The sequence below is a fragment of the Pleurodeles waltl genome, chromosome 3_2 (genome assembly GCF_031143425.1).
Source record: "Pleurodeles waltl isolate 20211129_DDA chromosome 3_2, aPleWal1.hap1.20221129, whole genome shotgun sequence".
Lineage (NCBI taxonomy): Eukaryota > Metazoa > Chordata > Amphibia > Caudata > Salamandridae > Pleurodeles > Pleurodeles waltl.
In genome coordinates, this window is record NC_090441.1 from 100,357,319 (window position 1) to 100,385,078 (window position 27,760).

The 27,760-nt window shown below is 42.8% G+C and overlaps 1 protein-coding gene across 1 annotated transcript in view; it reads right to left on the reverse strand.

Moving 5' to 3' along the window:
- CASTOR2 (cytosolic arginine sensor for mTORC1 subunit 2) overlaps window positions 1–25,382 on the reverse strand; it is a 333,451-nt gene extending 308,069 nt beyond the window's left edge. The window contains exon 1 of the mRNA XM_069226913.1: window positions 25,040–25,382. Coding sequence (XP_069083014.1) covers window positions 25,040–25,170 — 131 coding nt within the window. The 5' untranslated portion in view covers window positions 25,171–25,382. The remainder of the gene's footprint in view (window positions 1–25,039) is intronic.
- Between the last annotated feature and the right edge of the window lie 2,378 nt (window positions 25,383–27,760).

A 27,760-nucleotide genomic window follows, 5' to 3' on the forward strand; every position in this document is an offset into this window, starting at 1 on the left:
GCGTTTTTATTTAACAAGCCAATGCATTCTAGGAGTTGGAGTCCCGTTTCACCAAAACCAAATCATTAGGACTACATTTCGCAAATACAATGGTTTGTAAAAATATAAATATTTGAGGGCTGGAATATGGTGCAGCTGACATAGACGTAAACCAGACAGCTGCCCCCACAGTCCTCCAGACAGAAATGCAAAACCACACCGGAAAATATTACAGCTGAAGCAGAGTCCTACCAAGAGTGACTCTCTAACCCCTTCACAGACAAAAAAACACAAGTTCAAAACCAGACGTTGTGCAGCTGCAAGCATTTCTATTGAGCAAAACAAAAAACAGGTTGTTTAATGAAAGGTCCACGTCTGAACCCAAAATTATGGAATATGATCAGTGTAGTCGGGGACACCCCGCAACGGAGGCCGTGACTGCCCTGGCATAGGTTACCCCCAAGGAAGAGAAGTCTAAGAAATCCTGCCTATTCTTCACATGGCACTTAATATGCAACAACCAGATGAACCAGCCCGAGTCTTATGATGCAAGGTTCATCCGGTGCCCTCATTCATTGTTCCAAAATGTAATCGAGTTCACCTTGGACCATGGTCAGACCCACCCATGGGCTGCACTCAAATAAATCGATCCCAACCCAGGCTTGTCAGATCGAAAATAAACTCTTAATAAAGGAATAAATACATTTCTGATATTAAATCATGTGCGCTGCTCTGTAAAATGCTTTCCTCGAGTCTTTTCAATTTGTTCCACCGTATTTGTCATTTTTAATGATGTGACCTTTTTCTTTTAGACAGTATTTATTGACTTTTTCTTTTCTATTGAACTGCTGTGGCTTTGAAAGAAGCCCACTGTCACTCCACTGTGCTGTATTGTTGAATAAGTAAACATAGAACCCTAGGTTTCTTTTCATGGACACGGGTTGGTGATCCTTGGTTTACAATGAAAGACTATGGTTCACCCTGTTCTTTGAACCAAGATGTTTCACCAGGAAAGTCATGGTGGAATGGGATGAGTAAAAGGAAGAACTGCAGCTGTTTTGAAAATGATTATTCTCTAGAGGGCATGAGTAGATCAAGCACAATCTATTAACAGACGAGAACTTGACAAATTGTTGGTGTTCCAAGGTCTAGGATGATGCAGAAGCTCAGCACAAGCAACGTTGGCTGCCTGTAGTCACCTTATTTTTGGACTGTGAGCTAAAGAGAGTGGGCGTGCCTTACTGGCAAGTGATGTCAGAGACTATTATCGCTTCATGGATGTACTTAGAATGTCTATGCAGGGTGCGCAGGCTTGCCAATCTTAAGGTAAATCTTGCAAATGTTCAAAGGCTTCCTTCAAAAGGTAGGTGTGCTTTCTATCCGGCATCCTGCAGACCACCGCCCTCAAGTTCTCAGAGATTTACTGCTCCATGGCTCCTGCTTGGCAAGCGCTCTCAACCTGCCAGTGGCATAACAATAGCTCCTGCAGCCCCCTGCAGTGGTTGTGCAAGCTCCAGGAGGCCCCCTCAGCATCACACAGTCGCGCACAGCGCACTGGTTTGTACTGTACATGGGTGGCGGGCCCCTGGCCTTAGAGCTCCTGACTAAGTGTGGCGGGGGGCCACTTCGTGTACTGTGCAGGGGGGTCCCCATCAAGTTTCATCTTGACACTGCAACCTGCGTTAGAGGGAAATGTAGGGCAGGATGAGCAGGCTCAAGGATATTGTTCAGATCAGAAGGTGCTCTCGACTTGCCTCAGATGGGAACGCATGCAGGTTAGGAGGTCTTCAAGGATAATGTCCAGATTGGCCAATACTCTGAACCTGCGTTAGATGGAAATGCATTGCAGAATGGGCATTCTCCAGCATGACGTTGAGATTGGTAGACACTCTCAATCTGCGTTAGAAGGAAATGCATTGCAGAATGGGCATTCCCCAGCATGGCGCTGAGATTGGTAGACACTCTCAATCTGCGTTAGAAGGAAATGTACAGCAGGGGGAGCCCTCTTCAGAATTACAGTATTACATAGAAAGCTCATAGTTCGTGTTTGCATGGTGCACCTTTAAGCAGGTGCGCCAGATGCCCACCGAGACTGTGCACCCTATTACAAAGAAGGGACTGCCCTCGGGGCAGTGTATGGAGTAAAGGAAGGAGTGGTTGCTTCAAAGCCGCTCCGTGTTTCTCTGTGCAAGCGGCAACCCGCCTTCACTTTAAGGAGGGGCTGGAGATCTTCCTGCGGGTAGGTGCAGTGAGTGACTGCGCCAGCCTGCAGTGGGATGTCTTTTGAGGGAGTAGGGGGGGTCCCTGACAAACCCTTTACCCACTCCAGAGGGCTGCTCTAAACAGCACGCTGACAGTGCACCACCTTTATGTGGCAAGCTCTCAGTGCGCCTTCTAAGGGCATATTTGACTCTGCATCAGCATCCATAAAGTGGCCCAGGTGCAGAGGCAAAGTGATTCCCTAATTTGCATGGGGACACACCCTCATGCAAATGCTCTATGAAGACAGCACTGGCGATACATGTGTGCCAGCACTATCTGTGTTACAGAAGGGGCCGCATAAGCGTCTGCGGCCCCCTTCTCTAATACCATAGTGCCCCAGGGGCACTAAAAGCAGGCGCACATGCCTGATGTACCCCCGGGGCACTATGTGTAATACGGCCCCACACCGGCAGGCGCCCTCAACCTGGGTGAGAGGGAAATGCACGGCATGAGCAGTCTCCAGGATAACATCCAGAGCTAATCACCACCTACACTGCTGTATTCAGTTATTCAGCAATGGCACGGTCTGCAAATTTCAAGGCCTCGTGGTAGAGTACAAGAGGTCAAGGGGCACGATACTATCTCAAGGCTGCACGAAGAAGAAGCCATTGGTGAAGGCTGAAAGCGACTCATCGGAAAGGTGTGTGCGCCGAAGGAATATTGAACGGAACACTCAGCTGGGCATGCACGGTGACGATAGCCAATGCAATATGAATTTAAGAGCTATTTTTTTGGATAAAATAACAAAAAGGGGTCATATTAGTCTGTTAAAATGTCCATCAGTTTCTCTGTAACTATACAAAACTGCACAAATCTGCAATGGACGCAGACAGCCGAGCTTCAACCTGAGAACGAAAACATATTTTAAGTATTCCTGTACATTGGATTGTTGGATTGAACCAGCTTTGCAGGAGGCCTCTCCACCCCTGTTCTAACTACCACGATTATCAAAACAAAGCTGCAAAAAACATCCACGTTGGCCACTAACAAAGGGGTCATTGTTGCGGGGCTGACGAGCGGGGCTGCAGCTTCCAGTGGTGTTAATAAAACGGGTTATTGGCCTGCGCCTGCAGTTTCACTCCCTCCACATTATGTCCAGCTGCACCCTAGATGTCTTCTCTATGTATTTATGGCCCACCTGGCTGTCATCGAGGAACTGGGAAAGAAGCATCGAGAAATAATAGCGCCAGGATTCGTACATCATGGACCGCGTTGGGAATTGCAGAAACGACCCCCGGCAGGGCTTATTTTATGAGAGCACTAATGGCCGAGCGCACGAGGGCCGACCTTAACAGTCTGACGCCACATACACCGGTGCCAGCTCTGCACCCTGCCTCGTGGACCTCAGCTCGGTATAAAGTCATTAAACTCGAAGTGACATCATGCACCCTTTGACCTAAATTACATCACTTGACTTCCCCTTGCTCCGCCCTGAACACCAACATAGTCACGACTCGAAGGGTAATGCATACTTTCTATTTCTGCCGCTGCATTCCTAACTCCCGAGGTAAGGAGTAGCAAAAGCAAAGCAAGGGTACCAAACGGAAATTACTACCTCTAACTGACATCCATGCCCTGCATCCGTACAGCGTGCTTTCATCCCCATCACCTAATCCCATTAGAGAGACCACATGCCCAGCTCTCGAACAAAAAAACAACTTTAAAAATATTGAAAGGAGCCAACCAGAGTTGGGAAAAAGGCAGCTCTATTTACTTATCTATAACTATACAACAATATGAGTTCTAGAATGTTCCTTAGCTTTATGAAGCGTGCTTGGAGTTTGAGACGTGTTGTGACACCGCTCACTGGATTGCCCTTTTTAATTCTTGACAAAAGCTGTGGAGGTCAATGGCTTTTAAGGTGCAGTTCAGAGCCAAACATTCCCAGGACAGACTCAATAACTAGATGGGGTGAGGTTGTCAAGACCAGGGGGCAATCTCCTTTTGTCCCTGGCTTACCTTCCTGTTGTTGGATGCTCTGGGTAATGGCACTGTTATGATGCGGAGTCCCAGTAATGTATTTAGCGTGTCCATGGGTGTAATGGTTTCAGTGGGCGGCCACTGTGTTGTACTGTTTGGTATATCCCGGTATTTGTGTTCCTTCTATTATAAACCCGAACAAAGACAAGCATTTGCAATGCAACGGGTTTTGTGTTTGCTCGCGTTAGAGCTATTAGCGTTGTAAACTTCTAACCAGACTTTTCTTGCCACATAAACTAATAATAAAAAAGCAAAACAGTTCCACCTATGCAAGCCAACGGTCGCCATGAGTGTGAAGAAGTCACAGAAAAGGAAACAGAAGTTCGTTCACAATTAAACTTATCAGCAAAAGTGCAATTATCCATGTTTCCGGCAAAAGTGCAATTATCCATGTAACAAGGTCGATGTCATGCGAAGCGCTCGACTTCTGCCCAGCGAGATCACGGTGCGCAGGAAATGAAAAGATAAAGCAGTCCAGAAACCAGTTGAAAACACGGAGCCTTGTATGTTTTCAGTAGTTGCCTGGTGTGCTTGAGGAGGGCTAAACACCGGAAAAGGCATGACGTATGCATGTCTTTCAAAATGGAATCAATCGATTTTAAAAAGGCAAGCCCACAAACTAATGAAGGTGAGGGGCGTGACATGGGCATGGTTAGAAGCCCACAGAGAGATTACAAGATGGTCCAGAGCGCTTGCGCGCTTGGCCCTAAAAAGTGAAACAAACAAAAAGACTATGAGGCAAGAGATGGATCTGAGTGTTCAGGCATCCTGAAGCTTACACTGTGACATGACCAAAGGGTGGTAAGAGATTGCTGTAGAGGATGAAGTGGAGGCATAAACACAGCCCAAGCAGTGACAAAGCAAATGGTTCTGCATGATGTCCAGCATACATGCCAACAGCCCCAATTCAGTAGGGAGGCTCACAATTTTTTAAGCCAAAAAAGTCTTTGTTTTAGCTGTCTCGCTCTTAAAATATCGTATGCTTCATCTAAGTCAATGAGGAAAATACATGCATGATTATTTTTCAAAATCTCCCATTTCCAGTTTTCATTGGTTGGCATGTATGGTAAAGTGAAACAATTCAGTAAGAGACAACACAGGTAAAGCGACGTCAGCAGCAGGGTCAGCTTTGCCCAACACAAGGAGCAGGCACAGGACAGGTGGCAGCTGCACCAGTGCAAGGTTCCTTCACTTACAACTACAGAACATGGAGCAGCAGTTCTCAATAGTGCAAGGCATAGAACAATAATGGCAAAGGCATCATACAACTGCACACATCCACATACACGGAGAACAAGTAAAGCATGTGCAGAAGCAGTGCTGTGCACTCCTCACTTAATAGTTACATTACAGTCAACTGCACTGCAAGTTTCCTTGCAGGCACAAAACTGGTAAGGCAATATTAGCAGCAGTGGAATCTTCACCTGAAGAGTGTGGGTATCAGATGTGTTTGTGGTGGTTAATTGGTGTATCTATGGTATGTTGGTGTAATGCATGTGTAATGATTCGAGTTGGTGTGGCAGTGTGAGTTGGTGATATTTGGTGTGCTGGATGGCTGTGGTTGCGTGTGCCTAGGTTGGGTGTATTGATGTGATGGTGTGTGTAAAGTGGTGCGACTGAATGTGTAGAATGGTGATTTGGTGCATACGCATGTACAAGATGAATCAAAGGCAACAAGCTTGTGGATCTGGGGTGACCACAATTTGGACTGCAAAACCTCTCCAGGTGTCTCTACCTTTGTAGCGAGGGACAGCCTCAGAGGGGTCATTTTCTCTTAAGAGCCCTATAAGAGCCTTCGAAGGGAGATGACTCTGGAGGGATCTTGCTGCAGGGATTCCATTGATAAATGAGCAGTGCAGACAAATGCATCTGGTTTCAACATAGAGGTGCAAAGTCTTGTAATGTCTGATCCTATAGGAGGCCATATGTAGCCTCATACCAAGTAAGGATATTATATGGAAGAATATCTAAATATGATGAGGCGAAGAGATAAGCAGATTGGTCCATTTCCATAAGGCTGTATGACCCACCATCTACTGTGACCTCATGCTGCCAGGACCTCACTTGAGAGGTTGAGACAAGGAAAGCAGTGTTAGACACCCAGGAATTCACTGTGCTGCAGGTTTCAGTGAAGAAGCACAGATGTGTGCAACATAGCTAAAAAAACAGGGGCCGTACTGCACTGATATGGTGGACAGACCTGGCTTGCACTGGGCACACTCTCATCAGCTATGCCCTACACAGACCAGGACTATGCGACATTACAAAAAATGAACCCTCAACACTGCAGGTGTGAGCGCAAGCCTTCCCCGGGGACAGTGCAGCAGTGAAAGGCAAGTGAGAGTTTGAAACAGTGCTCTGTCTCCCACTGAAACCAGGCTGTTTGACTTAAGAGGGCACAGGGATCCTCACCCCTCTCAGACAGGTAAGTGCAGTGTGTGGCAGTAACCACCTGCAAGGGAGTGGGGGGATATCCGGATGGACCTGTGACCCAAATCCCCCTTAAGAAGTGCCCTTGGTGGGTGGGGTTTGCACTAATTACGCATCACTTCCTATGTGTGCTTCCCAAGAGCGTGTTTGTCCATGCACTCACCTATGTCAAATGCCACGGGTGCACGGGGAAAGGTGTTCCCTCGTTTGCATGAGCCATGCACCGAGGCAGATGATGGGACAACTAGTGGAGATTATGTAGGGGCAGAAATGTGCACTTGTGCAATCAGTATGATCGAAGGAGCTGCAACAGCAGCATTGTGAGTAATAAGGAAGTTCCATGGTGCCAAAAAAGGGCTGCTAACGCCGGTTGCAGCCTGAGGCAGTTCTACTATAGCCATGGACTAACAGCAGTTGCACCGAAAGGGTAAAATTGGTGCATATTAAGTGTTGACAGCGTTGAAGAAGTTTGGCAAAAAAAATACTAAAAAAAGATGGCCGCCGGCGCACATGCACAAGCAAACATCTTTTTTTTTGTTGTTGCTTTTTTGCATATTTTATCATTACTTTACCACTTCATGATCGTCAACATGTTGAAAGCAAACCCTGGGCCAACCTGGAATGGTAAAACAATTATAAAGCATGCTAAAAATATTGAAGTATAAGTGTTTGGAAAAACCTTCTAAGATGAGTGTCTATAAGGACGTAACACCGCAAGCAACACCAAGTGGCCTGGTAGTAGTGTGTAGTAAGCTGCTGCACGTCGTAAACTAAGAAAATAAACTATGTAAAGTAGGTGAAAGCCAAACATAATTTTAAAACATGGACCCACGAACCCTGGCTTCGAACGGGACTACTTTTTAGGCACATGTGCGCAGGTAAAATGCCATCTCTCATAGTAAGGGAGCTACTGACTGGAGTGGGCTTATCTATTGCCCATTTTCTGCGTTATGAAAAAAGACTGTGAATGACAATCCAACAGATAAACGGATGAAGAAGTCTGACCCAAGGAGCATATATATATATACACACCACGTCTGTAATACAAACACTCCCTTATGCGTAAATAAGGCCACCAGCACTCCGTGAAGGTATAAATAGGATTTAATTCAATCCACACAGGAACGCGTTTCGGCGTTTCCGCCCTTCTCAACCTGTGGGGCCGCCATTTTGGCCCCCTTACCTACTCTGCCAGCCCAGGCCCCCCCCCCTTTCCATACAATGTATACATAGCAGACCACATGTATTTATGAATTTTTCCTCCTATGAGATGCTGTAGATATATTTAGGTATAGTGCTCCCTGTTTTGGAATCATTGAGATGTTTAAATTAATCTTCAAGTTAATCTTGAGACTCAAGACGAGTTCTTGTGTTCCTTATAACTGTATGCACTTTGGCTACATTACATAACATTTATTAATTTTTCATTGTTCACATTTCTTAATATTATTGTATATAGTCACTGTTTATTGTTAGTTTTCCGAATTTTGAAAGTGGGTGGTTGTAGTAGATGACAAAATAGTTAGTAGACCTGGAATTTATGAAGTACGAGCATAAACAGATGTATTATATTTTATTGACAGTGTAGCTTTAAATGCGGTGCATGTGACTTGTCTAACATGTTATTTAAAGGGGGCCAAAATGGTGGCCCCACAGGTTGAAAAAGGCGGAAAGGAGAAAGGCGGAAACGCCGAAATGCGTTCCTGTGTGGATTGAATTAAATCCTATTTATACCTTCACGGAGTGCCGGTGGCCTTATTTACGCATAAGGGAGTGTTTTTATATATATATATATATATATATATATATATATATATATATATATATATATAAAGGATACAGAAACATTACAGTTAGGCGCACATTTTAAACGTACCAAACCATAGAAAATCACCAGTTAGAGTTATCTCAAGTAACTATAACTTGGGCCCTAAGGTAACTATAACTCGTGCCCCCGCCATACATAGTTTTTTCATCAAACATTTTACTGCAAATATTACATTGATATTATCCATGATGTTATCAAAGATGTCCTGAGTGCCATAATTTGTGGAGTAATTGGCAGCACATGGTGAGGGCGCATGTTATAATTACCTTAGGGCAGGCCATGCACAGTGCAGGGGTGGCCACAGGGCCACGCACAACCCCTATAACCACCCAACCCCGTGCTGCGCATGGCCTTAAGCCCTGTACAGCAGGGGATGGCCGCAGACAGGCCCTGCAACAACTGTGAGTGGGTGTATGAGCGACTGAGTGTGTCTCTGAGTGGGTGTATAAGTTTCTTATTGGGTCTGTGAGTGGGTGTCTGAATGGGTCTTTGAGTGGGAGTAGGAGGGTCAGTGTGTCTCTCTGGGTGCATGAGTTTCTGTGTGGGTCTGTGAGTGGGTGTCTGAGTAGGTCTTTGAGTGGGTATATGAATGAGTGGGTATTTGAGTGGGTGTATGAATGTCACTGTCTGTCAGTAGGTGTAAGAGTGTGTAGTGAGTCTGTGAGTGAGTCTATGAGTGAGTGGGTCTCTGAGTGGGTGTAAAAGTGTCTTAAGGGGTCTGACAGTGTTCATTAGTGTGTAAGTGTGTGAATCTCTGTTTTTTTGGCAGGGTTCACAACTCTGTTGCGGTGTAACACGAGGGCCCTGTGCTGAGCGCCGCAACGGAATCATGACTCCACAATCATGACCAAAAAAGGGTTTTTGAACTTTTTAAACTAATAAGGGGTTCCTGAAACACCCATTTATCAGCCTTATGGAATCAGAGTACCTTAACCTGACCCCTTCTATTGTTTTCAGCCTCTAATTCCATCTCCTGGAAATGTTGACCAGTTGATAAAATGGAGGCTGCAACTTTCTGCACAGGTTGCGACCAGCCTATCACATTGCTGTTTCTGGTATGCATAGTCGTGACTCACAGCATAGGAGTCACGCTGGATCCGCATCTCGATATATACACTTTTTTTCCTCTTTATGACGAGAAAACCACTGAACAGATTCACACCAAATCACAAAAAGGTCGATTTCTGGACCAGGACATAGCGTTCTGCTAAGTTTGGTGTAATTCTGTTGAGTGGTTCGGGCCACTAGCTGTTCAAAATCCCTATGGAAAAATGAGTAGGGAAAAATCGTTTTGGGAACCCCCCTTTTTCTCGGCCACAGCTTGAGGAATTACCCTGAAACTTTCCAGACAGCAGCTGATGTGTGCACCAACTTTTTGGGGGAAATGTTGTGAAGATTTGTTAACCGGTGCCAATGATATAGGTAAGTCAAAACACGCTTTCTCTATAGAAACTAGGTCCTAACTATAACTACCAAGTGGCGACTGCCAGTAGGTAATACATATAACTTAGCTGTATTTGAGAAAGCAGGAAGGAGAGCTAGGGCAGACCTAACAAGCATTGATGTACACCAGGGTGTAACACAATGATGGCTGGCCTAGAGATGTCACGAAAGGCCAAAGATATGACTAAACAGAAAGGGGATATGTTTTGAAATATTTGATTCGTTTTCCTTGGTGAGAATGAGAAAAAGGGGTATCAGGAGAAGTGCTTGTTTATTTGGCATAGACAATTTAGATTTCGTCAGGGCATGTTGTATGTTGCAGTGAGGCGGTGTGAAGTAGTGATATAAGATTGCGTGTGTTGTCCTGCAGCCAATATGTAAGAGCATCATTCATCTTCAACTTAGCAACGTGTAGAACACTGCTACCTGAAACGTTCAGTCATGATAACCTAAGGGCTCGTCAAGGTAAACAATAAACACAATTTTGTTGTGTTAGTTTACAAAAGATCTATGTATTCATTTTGGAAGGATACCAGAAGTGGCAAAGTGAAAATTGCAGCCATCTATAAAGGTATACATGCTGCAGGAATACCAATGTTTTAGTGTTATATAATATATAACTTGAGTCTCCAATACTATCATGCTGTGTACTTGTGTAATATGGTTCTCCATCAAAAGGGTAAATGCCTACAGCTTTAATTACTTAAGGTGAGGGTGAAGCGTGGTGTGTGTTTGCAACAGGTGTTCTGTTTCCGCAGGCCATTGGGTTGTCCCCACACTCAAAACATGCAGCCACTTTTACTTATTCCAGAAGGAAGCTCAGACAGTGTAATCTCTGAACAGAAAGAAGAGTGAAATAATGATGCTGTCTGGGCTGAGTCCAGAGTGAGCAGAAGTACCTGCTCTGAGGTGACTGGAGTTCTCTTGCAGAGGCGAGACTGGAGTCTAGGTATGTATGCCCTTTGACCCGCAAACCCAGGCAGATCACCAGAGGGGGGGATATTAAAATATAGGGAAACCAAAGTCACAAAAAACAGAGGATGGGAACACTCTGGAGGTTTGGGAGACAAGGAGTGAGACTGATCAATCACCCACTCAGAGGGCGTAACATTCGGCATCACCTGATTTGTGTGAAAATATCCACATTATAACAAATGACAAGAGAGGTAAGAGCCCATGATGCATAGCAACATAATTCACATGAGACAGAACGGGCACTCTTCAAAATATATAGGTGTTGAGGTGCCACTTATAGTTGTATTTTGATGAAAAGCCTAATTTTATTTATTTTATATATGAATTTTGTATCACACATAACATGTCAACGTTGTGCCATTTATTAGTTTGACAACATCTTGCTTGATACAGCAGTTTGGCGATGGATCAAGCAGCTTCTTTTAGGAGGTCAGCAGACGTTGCCATACAATCTAGGATTCATAGTGGTGCATGCTGCTGGCAGCGGGGAAAAAAAAAACTCAGTCCCTCACTGTAACAGGGAAGAGGTCTTGCTTCTCAGACAACACATCAAAAATTGTAGAAAGAGTGACTTTAGTTTTTTTCTTTGTAGTTGGCCATGCCCGACTGGCCAATTCAGGTTTTTTAATGGGATTTAGGTGTTGTTTAAATTTTATTACCAACAAAATTCATTTTTAAGGATTTAAAATTTGCATTTTACGATTTTTAAATAATTAGAATTATTTATATAAACATGAACATTCTAAAACGCAAGGGTGTGATGCTGGCTATCTCAGTAGTTTTTAACCACCGACCCATGGTAATTTTATCTTTTGCTTAATGGGGAACATCCTATTGCCTCCTGGCCCCACTTCTCCAATGGGCTTCACCCGCCTTCTCTGCCCCAAGGCACATACTGCTCACGAAACATTGGTCTAGTTCCTCCAGCGCCCCACAATTCATGGATGCTGCCAGTGGCATTAGTATTAGGTTATAGCTTTCTGTTGTTTCAGATTATTACTAATTTTTGTTAGTTTTCCTTTTTAGGTTTCTTATTTAATTATGATATTTTCATGCTTGCTACTTTTCATGTTCCTCTTTTTAGTTATTTACCACATGTTCGAACTTGGTTTTTTCACACTTTTCGTTCTTAAAAATCATGTTCAAACAGAGTTCTTCACACTAACTCTTTTCAAAAGTTATTTTTACTGTCATTATTTTTCAAACCATTCCTGTTTTATCAATATGCACCTTGGGACCTAGAGGTAATTCTCCATGTTTCCATCTCTTCTATTAATGATTTAGTGCAGTGGTTCCCAACCTGTGGTCCGGGGACCCCTGGGGGTCGTGAAACCTCCTCAGTGGGTCCGCGACTGCTCTGACAATTAAATAATATTAACAGATTATGTCCCCAGCTTTTAGCAATGACTAAATGGGAGGTCCCTGGATTCCAATAATGATTCAATGGGGGGTCCCTGGGTTCCAGTAATGATAAAGTGCGGTCCACAGAAGTCAAAAGGTTGGGAACCACTGATTTAAAGTAAATCGTTCTGATTTTAAGACTCTCTCCCCCCTCCCTCTCCCCCAAGAGTATTGACCTCCGTCTTCTGAGGAAAAGTTGCCAGTTACCAAAGAGAGGCCTGGAAATGTTGTTAGGTGTTTTAAACGTGATTCTTTGCTTACGGTATGGTAGGCTGGTCCTGCTTCCTTGGAGTTGAGACAGAGTTTGTCCAACGTGATCTGTATCCTCTAATTGCAGTTATGGCCTTCTGCAGTCCTACACACTAAATCATCTTTGAATGCTGATGAATAGCTAAACAGATTTTTCACAGTGGGGGTCCTCTCTCCATACTGATAAAATTCCAAACAGTGCTTTGGTAATGTGGATCCTCTTTCTACGCACATACAACTCTATCCTTTATCCATTTCTAAGTCTTCTTTCCACACTAATGAAATCCCACACAAATTGTCATTCTCTTTCTACTTTGTTATATATCGGGGAAAAAAAAGAACTTACATCTTCCCTTGTAAACGCATTATTTGGGAATTAGACCTGTTGCCATCTGCTGTGTGTGTATCAACAAATGCTCCCTCTTTCACCTCAAATGAAAGTCTACAATTCCCAATACACATGGAGTCCTTTACTCACAGTCTGTAAGTAGTCTATCCATTTTTTTAATCCACAGCTTTAAATAGTTAGTGACTAGTTTATAGCATATTAAGACTGGTCCATTTGATAATATGCAGCGAGAGAGAGCAAGTGCTCTTAAAACAAATGCACTGCATCGAAATCTACTTAATCCTAAACTTATTAGGATCCTCCCTCATGTTAATGATCAAACAGCAAGAACTGAATGTAAAATTGCAGGTCGTACTTTTTTACTTTTCTATATTCTAAATGAATCATGTTTAACACCTGTGGACATTACAAGGTCAAGATTAAAAGTAGGGCCATTTTTGATAGTTTGCTGATTACCTTGAATAAGGAGTAAGGCTTATCTAACTTACCTTTTTATTGTGGGTGGGGGGCATTACAACCATGTAATTTGGTCCTGTATTTAGATAAAAGTGAGATAATACCATGTGTTGCCTTAACAAGTGATAACTTGAGGTTATGCAGAATGTGTAAAGCTCTGTGTTTGAATTATTATAAATTAACATAATTGAAACAATAGTCCACTTCTCAATTGTATAAAAGATGTAGAAAGGATCCATTTCTAAATTATGTCAGACAAATCTGCTGTAACATACAATTTTGTTAAGGTACCATATGAGGGTGTGAAGTTATAAGAGGGTACGTAGATGAAGGCAGTTCAATAATGCACATCTAGAACCTTGTAAGAAATGAATGTGAAGGCACACTTTAAAGATTCTCAGTGGTGAACTAGTAATATACAAGACCCAAGGGAACATGGAGACAAGGGTTTGCTCCCCACAGCTTGTCAAATTAATATTTGACTTTCTTACATTGTTCAAAAAGTCCTTTTGAATTTCTATCCTTTTAAGAAATTTGTGTATTTGGTATTGCAAGCATAGCTTCTCTGGATTTTTTTTATTCTGTGGTTACTGGGATAAAGTAGAAAATAAAAATGGGGGTTTTTACTAAGTGTTGGACTGTTTAATATTGAGAGAAATCCTGTGTAATGAGATTGCAAAATTACCAACATGGTGCTGTTCTCCTTCCGGGTCAGACCACGTATGGAGAGTTAGTGTATTCAGGCCCCTCCTACAGAAAGAAATGCACACTACATGGATAGAACAAGAGGGGCGTTGTGTTTTCCTCTGTTCACATTTCACGCCAGCTAACTTGGCAAGTAGAATGTAGGGGAACGCGTACCCACTGAATGCAAATCTAAAGGGTCATTTCTATGGCTAACACTGCCCTTATTCATTTTATCTTCATAATAATGGCCATACCATGGGCATAAACAAATAATGAGCAAAGAAAAACCCAACATGAGCAGATACTTATAAGATTTGGAACTCTGAAAGGTAAGAAGTAACACAGAGGATTAATTTAATTTGAATGTCTGTGTTTAGCTGCAGTCTTAATTTCACATAAGCGTGCCTTTAGACTTAAAAATCCCTACCCATATATAAACATATCTCTTCAACAGAAAAAATATATAGGGCATTAGAAGAATATTACTGAACAAACGATACTAAAAGACAGAGACCCCAGCTGTTGTATAAAATAATTTGTTGACTACACGCAAATTAATTTCTAGAGAGGAACGTAAGGAATGAAAAGGAAGTACATATTATTATGTCTTAAATACCTCCAAATAGGAGGACACACAGCATGCTACTATTGATGCTAGGTATTACACAGGCTATTGTTTCTTGGAAGAACATTTTTATGGTTAGAACTAACGTGTATATGTAGACAGACAGTAATAATGTAGTGCCTTAACTACAGTGGGTGTTACACTGTAGACATTTGAAATGATAGTATGATTAATGTTTGACAGAAGGTTTTCAAAAAAGGAAATAAACAGTAGGAGAGTACTATGCAAGCACTGTTACATCTTATTAAGGTACATTTGTGGCTTAGTTCTCAACAAGTAAATGGATGAACATTGTGGAAACGAGTCTTTCAAAATATTACATGAAAAACTACCACAATGCACTATGATTGTACTAACTGAGGTAGTGTCGATTGATATTACTAGTAGCAAACTGATTTTTGTGTGCGTTTAACTGCATCAAATTAAAAAGATGCTTAATATTTATTTCGAGCCTTACATTTGCTGGGTGGAAACGATGTGTTGATAGGAGCGAAGGAATTATTTATTGCATGAAGCAAATAAAAATAAACACCTAAGACAGTACAACAGAAACTGGATGTAATGTTGAAAAAATACTACTGAATAACTAGAGAGTGGAACAAAGAGATAACTGATTAACTCTGATAAGAATGAAATTCTGGTAATCATTACTAGACAGTGGGTCTGTTATAATGCATATTGTCTTTGTGAATGCTGTACAATATCAATATGCAGTGTTCTGGATTTTAGCGGGAGAGCCTTCCTAATGTTCATCTAAATCTTCCATTTGTATTTAAGACTTTCTCACGGTTAGAACTTCCAAAATGTATTGAGCTTTTTCAACCATATGTAGTAGATGTAACCAACATTACGGTCAGGACTAATAAAACTCATAAAAATATAATATTTAATGGTATGCAACTTTAAACTGTTGTAAATACAACCTGGGTTTCGATGGAGTGTTATCTATTCATTGTAAGCAAACAACTGTTGTGGTCAACTGTTGTGACCACGCCAACCTACCACTTAACCGTATTACTATCTCCGGCAACAGCTGATCACTTGCTAGCGCCATGAAAGATTGAGACATAAGTAGATAAATTAAAATGAATAGTATGCTTAATTTGCTAAACCACTTGTACTTTATTGACTACTCTCAGAAAGAGAAAGTGCTAACTGAGCCACAGCAATTAAACTATGTAATCATCAGGTAATCCAACACAAGCAGACACCAATTGCATAACACAGTCATGCCGAGTAATGGAAAGTCATTTTGTTGCAATAACTGCATCAGTCGGGCATGGCCAGCTGGGCTCTCTGATGTACAATTGCTAGCAGACCTCTAGATATTTTGACTCTCTTTGGGCATCCAAACCCAGAGCCTATCCGGCGACAGGTGGATCGCGGTGCACTGAGCAGAGGGGCACACTTTTGGCATATTGCATTCGAGTCTGAGAATGGCAGAAGGCCGGAGATGGACAGAGAAGCAGAGCCAGCATGAACCGTATCCCACCAGATGGCAATGTCAAATTAAGTATGGTGCAGGAGTGAGACTTGGGAGATGGTTGAAAGATGCCCCCAGACCCAGTGGTGATTTACAGAGTTTTGCAAGACGGGACTCAACATCCGTACCCGAGCACCACACATACCAGATCCTGAGGCAGTGTGAGGAGCTGAGACATCGTGTGGCAGGGAACAGCATGGGGTAAATTGGGAAGAGTAAGGTTGCAGGGCGTGGAGTAAAATACCCAGAATATGCACAGAGTGGAATTACAGTGACCAAGCACCAGTATGAGCACACCAACTGCGCGCTCCTCTTTACCCGTCTAGGACTTAGAAAGGGCTCTGCAGCCTGCAGGAAGGTGAGGCTTTAGGCTTCCTGCAATAACAAACATTATTGGCTGTTGATGCATCTTTTCAAACAACTATCACAGACTACAGTGCCATTTCAGGAGAATAACATTGACAGCCATGTTTTGAATGTTGCCTAATGCTTTTTTAGTTGATAACACACTAAATTAACTTATTTTCTAGGCTTAAGTATGTTTTAGAGAGGCTCTGTCAATTAAAATTGGGGAAGAGTCACAATCAAAATATTTTTTTTTTAATGCAAAAACATTTTAGACAGGTATGCTGGACATTTGATGTTTTTGTAGGGGATGACTTGATACGGTCTACAAAAGGCCGTCTTCATTATTAACCTATGGGTACCGCCTATTTGCATGTATATTTGGCTGAGAATCTGGTAACTAAGACACAAAGAACTCACTTGCAGCACCCACATCACGGCAATGCTGAGCGGGTTTCTTGCATAGCGCCTATGGCGAGAAACAAACTGGCTCATTCTTTCAGATGATGGATAGAGACAGCCACTGAATGTGCAAAGAAGCACAAGGTATGATCGCTCCCCTTATTAAGAAACTGAGTCCACTGCAGTTGTGGGACCCAATGCCACGTGGAGGGAAGTAGCAAACTAGGAGACTATTGACTAAACCATGGGTACTTGCAAACATTTTCCCAGGGGCCACAAAGTTTTGTCTGTCATGTGATGGAGGCCCGCATTGTGGTGGTCGAGGCAGAGGGGATTGTCAGTAAGGTGGGTGTAGGGAAAGCGAAGCATATAGATCTAGTGTCGGAACTGCACAATTTGAAACCAAAAACTTGGGACTAATCCAGGCTTCTCCACTTCCCAGGCAACTGTTTTATTTCACTTTCCCTCCTTTTTCATTATTACATATGAGGATCGCGTAATAGATGACTTCAGGATGTGTGCTGTAAAAACCTTTCCCTGTGCTTGGTTTAATAAACCATAATGTTGCTCGTGTATAATATACACCCAGGCCACCCAAAGAGCACACATAACAACTGACTTGCCTCTTAGATCACCATTGGCGCTGGTGTCAGAGTGTTGGGGTGGAAATTCAAGTTTCTAAACTCAGGTTTGAAAACTGTCACTTTTAAAACAATGCTTCTCAATGCACTGATATAATCTGGTGTATCAAGGTGAAATGGTTCTGCATGTTAATGTACGCTTTTTAAATTTTGAACAGACTTTATCATATTTTTACACTTTTGCTGCAAGATGTTTTTAAAAATAAGGATGTTTTCTAAATTTAAGCTGTGCAAGACACCCTAGTTACTTCCTTTCTTTAACTTAAATGAACTTTAAATAAATGTTTGCCTGTTTTTTAAACATCTTTTTGCTGTTTGTGCTGAGTCCAGTCCAGCGCTGCTGTTGACCAGGGGGCCGCATGTAGAGGACAGGAAGGCCGCATGCAGCCCCCGGGCCGTACTTTGAGTATCACTGGACTAAACTAAGAATTGGGCCATTGAATTTATAACAGAAAAAGAGAGGCCCAGCAATAGGAGCCCATGATAAACAACCTGGCAATTCTTTGCGGTGCATGCTGTAGAGAGAAGGACCTATAATATGTGTTTTTATGGGAGAAAACAGAGAAGCCAGATTTAAGAATAACAATACATGGAAAACCCAATAGGAGAAACATGGAGGAAATACGTTAAAAACAAAAATTATACAAAAACATTAATAAAACAACAGCATTTGAAAAAATAACAGTCTTAGCGGTTAGTGTATTAGGTTAAAGGAATAGTAAGAAGTTAAAGCTAGGTTAAAAAAAAAGGGGTTTTTTTTGGGGGGGGGGGGGGGGTACCCAAAAACACCAAGAAAATTATACATTATTATATTTTGCTAAAAAAAAAAAAAAGGAACAAAAACGAAATACATATTAAAAAACTAGGGGGTGTTTTTTTTTTTTTACCTGTGTGTATTTGTAATAGTATTAATTATTACAAAGTAAGGGAGGTTTGATGGATTTATTCACCAACCTCAAAAACGTTTAAATGAATGTATACATCTATAAAAATGCAGGACTATACACACACATATATATATATATATATATATATATATATATATATATATACACACACACACATACATACATACACAACCCACGGCATGGAGAAAAGCTAACAGAGACAATTCAATACCACAATTAATGGCATTTTCATCTTAAAAAATAAACATGCAAATATAAGTTTTTAAAGCTGTGAATTGATTTCTATCAAATGTAAATGTCATTCATCTTGAAAAATTCTATTAAACAGTCATGCTGAAGTTGAACAAGATTGGCCACAGCACACAGGAAGTATAGTCCAAAAGTATGGCAGGGATAAGTATCCCTGGTAGTATGATGCTGAGGTACACAGTTGAAAGAAGTCTCAAGTCTTGTATGTAGATGGTGTCTTTATTTAGTAGATACTAGAAATCATAGTGCCATCAGCGAGATACAGCCAACACGTGTTTCGTCACACCAGTGACTTTATCAAGGCTGGGCCGTCCGGCCAGGATGGTACGTAACGCAGGTAAGTGATGAGGGAGCCTCGTGAACAGTTGAATAGGCTTTGAAACGTCAGTGGTAACTTCTTGAAGTAGATCTATCAATAGTGTGGCTGAGTAAGAAATTGGACAAGTATGAAAAGGCAGGTAGACAGGCCCTGATACGCCTGTGGTCGGAACCTGAAAAGGCGTAGGGACGCGTGGCACCGAGTTGATAAAGTCACTGGTGTGACGAAACACGTGTTGGCTGTATCTCGCTGATGGCACTATGATTTCTAGTATCTACTAAATAAAGACACCATCTACATACAAGACTTGAGACTTCTTTCAACTGTGTACCTCAGCATCATACTACCAGGGATACTTATCCCTGCCATACTTTTGGACTATACTTCCTGTGTGCTGTGGCCAATCTTGTTCAATTTTGTCTTTGGGTACTCTGATACCCGTTTTGGTGCCTACAGGGTAGTAAGGCACTGGGCCAGTTTGCACCAGACTCTTCGGTTATCTTGATACTTGTCTACCATTATTGTTTTACTGCCTAGATGTGCGGCTCCTTTCACCCTTACTACCCTATTGTGCTTTGCCCAAAGTCATGCTGAAGTGGTCTCTCTGTAACTGTATTACACAATATAGTTTTTCTATGAAATGGCATGAGGGATCAGAGGGCACCACTCAATGCTTCTGTGAAGGACTGGTGAGAAGGTGTGACAGGCCGCGGAGGGTGGGGGAGCAGGGGACTTAATGACAAGTTCTGAATGGTGGATAACGTAGAAAGTAGATATTTCCTGGTTCTAGAAGCTACCAAGGGTCTGGTATAGAGACTCCAGAGCAAATACCAGTTCCTTTAGACAAGAGAGATGGAAGACAAGCTGTAGTGGATGAAAGAGGGAGTAGATGTGAAGTTTACGTTTACTGCAGAGCTGAATTTTCCAGGCAATGGAGAGAGTGGCAGTAGTTACAGCAAAAGTGCATTCAAACGATAATTACAAATAATAAATATATTTTACTGTTGATCAAGGCTTGCTTAAAGGCAAGTAGTCTGAATAGGAGATACAATGAAATAAAAGATGTGGTAGGGTGACATTTATATCAGGGGGTACAGAAAGGATGACCACAATGTACTGCTTCTGGAGCAGATATGGTGAGCACGTAAGAACGAGAGAAGAGTTCAAATCTAGCAAGCAAGTTTTTTACATTGAGGTATAATGGCATAACTGCAAAGGATAAAATCAGGTAAGAAACAGGGTGGTTTCCCTCATCACTCTTCTTCTCCTGTGAGCCAATATACCAAGTAACAGGTGTAGGGTGTCAGATAAGATTGGAAATTTGTTCTTTGAAACATGCATTGATTGTGAGGAATGGACTGCAAAGGGTGCAGTTCTAGGCACAGCTCTGCTTGTTTTGAGAAGAAATAGCGAGCAGCCATGGCAAACAAAATATTGTGAATGTTGGTCTACTGCACATCAAGGCTGCTGCTTTTGGAAGTGAAATGGTGGTAAATGATGCCATAAAGGAAGGTGTAGAGATCTGAGCTGTGGCGAGGACAGAACAGTGGTAGCGAGATCAATAATGGTAACAAAGTTGTCAAGGTGGCGAGCCAATATACTAATGAAAAGATAGTTAAACGTCAAAGGCAGTGCGGAAGTTCACATATAGGATCTGGCGGGCAGTAAAAGACAGCTTCGCAGAAATGGATTAAATGGGATTTTCTGGTGGCATTGGCTTCAAAGGAGGAAGAAGATGTTGGGGGAAATAAAAAGAGTTTAACAGTGGCTGTGCTTAGCAAGTCAGTGATGTGCAGTGTTCGGCCCGCCTGGCCAAGATCACATCAACTCTCAGAGAACTCCATTGTCACCTCTTATGAGCTGCTTCACATTTAAGACTTGCTGTATTATCCACCACGCAGGCAACAACAAGGTCCCATTGTACCTCGCCACCCGGCTCAAGATATCTTCCGGGGTACCCACAATGTCTGCAAAAAGATCTTGAAGCTTGAGATGAAGAACTGAAGATCGAAGACCAGCCAGCAAGACTTCTCCTGCTACACCCTCAGAATCTGAAATGTCAACCCAGTACAAAACAAATAGGCACACTCTGTACTCCACTTCTGCAAGGAGTGCTAAAGCTATAAAAATCCCCTGCATGAAAACATCGGGTACATTGAACAAATGGCCCCCCAACCTGATGTTCACCAGACTGATGAAGTAAACACTCCAAAAATGGTGCATTTCAATCAGTCAACACATTTATAGAGCGCACTGCTGCTCAAGGAGTGTCCCGGCGCTACTAGACTCATTGACCACCTGTGTCAAAAACAAACAACCAATACGCCACTTCAAGCAGCCAGGTCTCGAGGTGGCGTCTGAAGTTACATTTGTCCTTCAGCGCCCAAAGAGGGAAAGGAATTGAGTTCCAGGGAGTGGCAGCAAGAAAAGAAAACGAGGGTCAAGCATTTGAAGAAATATTATTATTAATGGGTAGTGTCAGATAAAATATTCGGAATAATGGACGCTTATGCACTGGAAACAATATCTTTCTTTACAGTAGATAAAGCAGTCATGAATGGAAGTAAGTTAAAAGAAGACTGATCACAAAATCCATTGGGTGAGGAGAAACAGGCAGAAGAGGTGAGCAGTGGGCAAGCAGTACGGCATTAGAACTTTTCAGAATGGGCATTGCTAGATGTTTATGGGTGAAAAACTGGAAGGAAGGTTATTCAGGTGATGAGTCTGTTGGTCATGGTACTCTGGAAAGGAGACATTTAGCAAACTGGAATTATGGGCCTGGACGATAGAGTGCAGGGAGGCCTTGGGAAAGACAGATTATGAGATCAGCATATAAGAAGGTATGCTGGGGATACATAGATATAGTGTACCCCTGCTTTAAGGACTATGCAGAAGGAGAAATTAATATTTAAGCAGGTTGTCAGAAATTAGACCATAAGGAGGCGGTGCCCTTAGGGATAAAAATACAAGATTATGATAGAGTAAATTGAAAGCAGAAAGAGTTCTCTAATAATGGACCTGGGCTACTTCCCAAGCAGCAATTGCACAATGGGTGGTGCCGATACACATATCTCAACAACCTTTGGCAAAGCCAATAGGTCTGAGTTTAATGGGCTAACACATTCAGTATTAGCATATTACAATGAGGCACACCAGAGGAAGATGAAGGAGATGGCTATAGTTTTAAAGTAGTCCCTCGTGAAGTTCCATAGAAGCACTCTAGTGGAGTAGGACTGATACACTCAAACAGCCAACATCATTAGGTGAGAGATGTATATGCCACTGGGATAAGCCAAGAACTGAGTGACTGACAAGTCTCAAGCCAATAGGTGAAGGAAGCTGAGAAATGATTATGGTTGAAAAGGGCAGAGGATCCACATTGCTTTGCAGCACTAACATCTCAACAGAGATCCACTCAGAAGCAACTGTTGGACAAGATCAGGAATACCTAACAAAAAACTCCTTGACTACTGCTGAGGAAACAAAGTGAAGACTTTTACGGGGTAGGTATCTATACACAACAATCCGTAAGAATGCAAAAGCCCTACCCAGAAACTGAAATCCAACACAAAGGAGGCAGCAAATACCCTGATCATCTCCACAGTGTGTAAAATGAAAATGTTAAATCAGTTCTGCTTTTTATTATCACACTACCGGAGAGTTTAAGGGAGATAAGAAACATGTATTTGGTGGGAAACAACCCATACTAGCTCCCTCTTCATAAAACTAGTTACCACAAAAAGGTATGGGGTTCACCAATGGTGTGGAGCTATGTTCACGAGAGATTATCCGTGGGCTCCTAGACCTCGCTGGGTGTAGAAAATGCGCAGTGTGGGTGCTGTGTGGAGTGAGAGGGGGAAGGGGGGGATATCCTTTTACGGACTATGTGTCTCACACACTATATAGTGTCATGCTTCATCATTTGACCACCTAGCCCCACCCAGGTAGGATAGTACCACCTGGGCGGACTCAACCTCACCATTAAAAGAACGGGAGGGAGTGCGTAAATATATTTTATCTGGAGATAATGGGATCCAGCTAACCTACGGGAATATAAAAACACCTAGGCAGCTACCTGTGTGTAGTCTACACTTTTAATAGTGGTATCTGCTGGTGCAACTAAAAACCAGGGCGGGACACCTCGGGGAGAATAAGGACTCACTGGGTCGCCTCTCTAAGAATTGGCCGACATGTTTCTGCCCTCTACTATGAGCCATTTTTCATTTATATTTGTTTGCAAATTAAAATCACATGTGTTATCACTTGTGTATGTGTTAGACGGAATGCTTATCTCTGTATTTTACACGTATTCTTTTGCTGTTCAAATCATCAACAATATGTAGGCCGGGGTCCTTGGCTTCCAGTATGACTCAGTGGGGGGTTGGAGGTTTCTGTGCATTTCAACAATCATTCAGTGGGGGTCCCCGGGTTTCAGTAATGATAACGTGGGGGTCCACATAAGTCAAAAGGTTGAGAACCACTGCCTTATATGTACCAATATATTCCCAGAATCCTGTCTCATTCCTGACAACCAATAAGAAACTGAAGCTCACCTGCTGTGAGAGATTTGTCAGAAGGAAGCTGTCATCCTCAGACTACCTGATGCACCGAGAGTAATAATATAAAATAAGGGCCTTTCCCCCTAGGTGATTGGTGGGAAGTACACATGCTTTATGTTAACACTTATACGCACAATCGGAAGCAGAGCAAATACAATGATGGGGCAAGTTACAAGTAAAAGCTGTACGAACGAAGAACAGGTATGGCATTTTAGTAGTACTGACGCAATCCTAACCTATGAAAAGTACAGAAAAGCCAGTTTAAAAAATAAAAATAAAAAAAAAATAAGCATATTCACAATCCCTCATTTTTACCATCACTTAACAACACAAGGGGGCAGCCTCAGCCCCACCTTCCTCCAGGTGCTCAGATACAAAGCAAACACGAGGCTGCGAATAAATTGCTCTGCAAACACTGGTACTGCTGAGCCATCGAAAGTCAACAAATCAGAGGAAAACGCCAAATAAATGAACTTTTCGAGGCACAAGCAGAGAGTGCGGACTATTCAAACACGCTGCCCTGTCCTTCCATATCTGTCCATTGTATGTAAACGACCCCCTCCCCGAGAGACACTCAACCAGCCAGTGTTTGCGCTCGGCTGGGGGTTTGTATCTTCTCAGCGGGGGGTCTCTATAGCACCCCGCCGACGGCCACGAAGCCCCTTTCCATAAAAATAAAAAATAAAAGACACCCACGCCAAAAAACACACACATCTTCGGAGGTGTGTGGTGGACCGTATTGTGCACAAAACATTGCTAGAAGGGAAAAAAAAACTCAAAGGCAGCAAAGCGGATGGCACTGAGGGGGGGGGGGAGGGGGTAGGGGGATTACACAGAAAATTGTGTGAAGGAGCCCCGGAACTCAACGCTCTACCAAGACGACTTCTTTCGCATTTTTGAGCTGTCCTCCCCCCTTCCCAAACGTTTGTTTCTGCAAGCCAAACCACACAAACAGAACACACTGCCTCCCTCCCCACAGCGTCCACTGGGAACAGCTCCAGCCTGACACCCATACATTATTATTATTACAGATCCGCAAACACAAAAGTAGAAAAAACATTGCCACAGTGCCCGGGGCTTCCTGTGCGAAGGGCGAAGTAAACATCCTTTGACAAAAAAGAAAAGAAAAGCGCATTCTTTTTAAAAAAAATAACTGCAAATTGTCACTCTACTGCTTCAGCTCACGGTGCCTTTGTTTGACCAGAGACTGTTTTTTTCATCTTTGTTTTTCCCCCTTTTTGCAGAAACCTATGCAAGCATTCTTTGCAAACTCCCCAGCCGGCCGGTTTAAATGCACTGAAATGTCAGGTTAAATCGCGAACCTTACAGGCGAAGGCAATGACATGCAGCGAGAAGTTGTTTTTCCTCGCCCCTGCAATGGAATCAACCGGTGCACCCGATAGCGGTGCAACTGATGGGCTCGCCTCCTCCAGCCCCCACGCCTTGTTTAATTCACCACATGCACTTACCGGGTTTTCGATGAAAGGAAGGCAAGTTTTATTAATCCATAGGTAAACAGCTGGACGTTTTCCTTGGCTATGCTCGCGACTTTTAGCCTGTGTTCTAGTATGTGCAGCTCCATTTTTTTCTTTTTTCTCATTTGGAGAGCATCTGCTTGGGATATTATTTTTTTATGGAGGGTCGTGGGGCGGATCAAGACAAGGGGCTGCGAGAGGACAGCTGCAGAGAGGTCAGGAAAGGCATAAATAGAGAACAGGGGTGGGCAGCGGGGTGAGAGCTGAGTTCAGAAGCAGAGCAGGCTCCAGAGTGCAGAAAGCAGCTGCTGTTTCAGTGTAACAAACAACTTGCCTCTCAGTGGGCGCCTCACTGAGCATGCGCATAGCGCGGGCACCATGGGAAATGTAGTCCCTAAGGCACATGAACGTTAAAGGGCCAGTCCTTGTTTTTTTGCACCTTTGGTTTGTCAGAATGGCTTATATTTTTCCTAAATCAGAAAACGACATACGGAAAATGTAAAGAGAATGATCGTGATTTTACTTTTTTTTTTTATGAAATGCTGCTTTTGTGGCAATGGAAACATCTACTGACAGTATGGGTTTTGTAAGTGTATAAAGGAATGTATTTATTAAGGTGAAGGTTAACATGTGCAATATATCACTAGGAAAACAGCACATTTTATAAAGGTTTCCACAGAACATGAAGAGGAAGCAAATATGGTATACGCTGTATTTTGTGCATTAAATATGGTAATGTTCACCGAATTTATTTTAGTACCATTCATTGTTTTTGTCTTTTCTGCACTTATTGCTTTCTCAGTCTCACCTACAGACAGCTTTACTGTCTGTTGTCAAAGACTTGTTGTCATTAACATATTAAAATATGGACTTTGGATCAGCCCTTTGCTCTTGATTACATGTACGTTTTTGTCTTTCTTTTCTATTTCCCTGCTTCATATCCAGTGGCTTTCCTCACTATTCTTTGTTTGTCCAACCTCAGGAGCATTTCCTCTATACTGTGCTTGATTGGATGACTTACGTCCTTTCACCACTTACTTTCAAAGAACTACTTTTCAGGTTTGCCTAAAAAAGGGCATGCGTTGCCACCTGCAGGAGCTTAGAGGCTGACCATTGCTTACTATTGGTTGGCCATATTGTCAGTCTAATTTGCTTGCTCCGTATTCATCAGCTTCCATAGTTTTCCTTCCTCTTCTTGCCTTGGTCCCTCGCTTGAAGCATGGTCACCTTACTTGTCTCCTTCCGCTACTCATTTTTACAGGTGACACTTTTTGTTTTTTTTGTTTAACCTCTCTCCTAGAGTGTATGTTTTTCACCTGCCTCCATCATCTACTTCTTCCGGGTACTATCCCTGTGGTTGCCCCAGCCTGTCCCACCAAGTGACTGTTATCCCTATAGTTGCCAGGGGGCCAGTTCCGCCAACCCTCCTCTGTCCTACTGATTAATCCCCCTCCCACCTTCCACTGTTTGTCTCTTGACCCCCAGCCCACCCTCTGTTGTCTATCTGCTCAGCCACCTGCCCACCCTCCACTGTCTGTGTCCTTCCCCTTTCTCTTTCACCCGGCCTTCTCCCCATCCCTCCTCCGCATTTACTTAAGGAAGCACACAGATAAAAAAAAAAAATGCTCGATGGCACAGATAGCGCTGGCTGTGTCACGGTGCTTTTTTAAATTACTTTTAGCCATGCTGGTCTGCTCTCTGTCTGCTTGTCCCTCACCTACCTTCTGTTGTCCATCTGCTTGCCCTCAGCTCAGTCTCTGTTGTCTCTTTGCTCCCCCATTCCCTCTCCCCTGTCCTCCTCGCCCTCACTCCGTGTTGCCGTGTGTTAGCATATGCTAAAAATGAAGAAAAAAAACGCCATGACACAGTTAGCGCTGGCCGCATGATAGCACTTTTTAAAATTATTTATAGCCATGCTGCACAGGCTTCAATACAGCATGGCACAAAACATTGACATCGGCAACAGCTCTCGTAGGTGAGACCTATTGGCTTTTTTGCCAGTGCTTGTTATTTTTTTCTTTTTTTTCTTTCAGTAGTGCATGTGTTTTTTACCACTCTCTCGTGTGCTCCCCCCACTCAAATAACTATCCCAATTCATTTGCCTCTTCTCTCCCTCTTGCCCATTGCTTCCATCTAGTCCTCCCCACTTCTCATTTATTTTTTCTCCCGTCTGTCCCCACCTCAAGCTCTTCCTCCTTTGCTCCCCCGCCCCATCCCCACTCCCTGCTACTCTCCTCTTCCACTCCTCAATTGGTCCTCAACCCTTCTTTCATGGTGTTTGCCCCCATTAAAAACACACATTATTTTTTTTAAAGCTTTTTTGGGGTTCCAGCAGCTGCAATTTGATGCCAGGCTGCTCTTTTTCTAAAAAAAATTGCTTGCTCATATGCTTAAAATTATTTTTAGATCTGGATTTTGACAGCACAGCTGTCAAACAGAGCTACTGCTAACAATATACTAACAAGTGTTTTGTCTGTGCCTCTTGGCTTTCAGCCATCCGCTTGACTCCTTGTCTTGGCCCAGGCCAGTGGAGTATATTTCTCTCACCTAATGCTGTTGGCTGTTTTTGCTGTATTCTTTCGCCTCTTCTGAAGTGCTTGTATTGAACTACATGAGGGACTACTTTACAATAATATTCTTCTTTGTTCTCTCTGCTGCCTCTCCCCCATGTGTCATGCTTGACAGATTAGCACATTAAACCTGGACCTGTTGGCT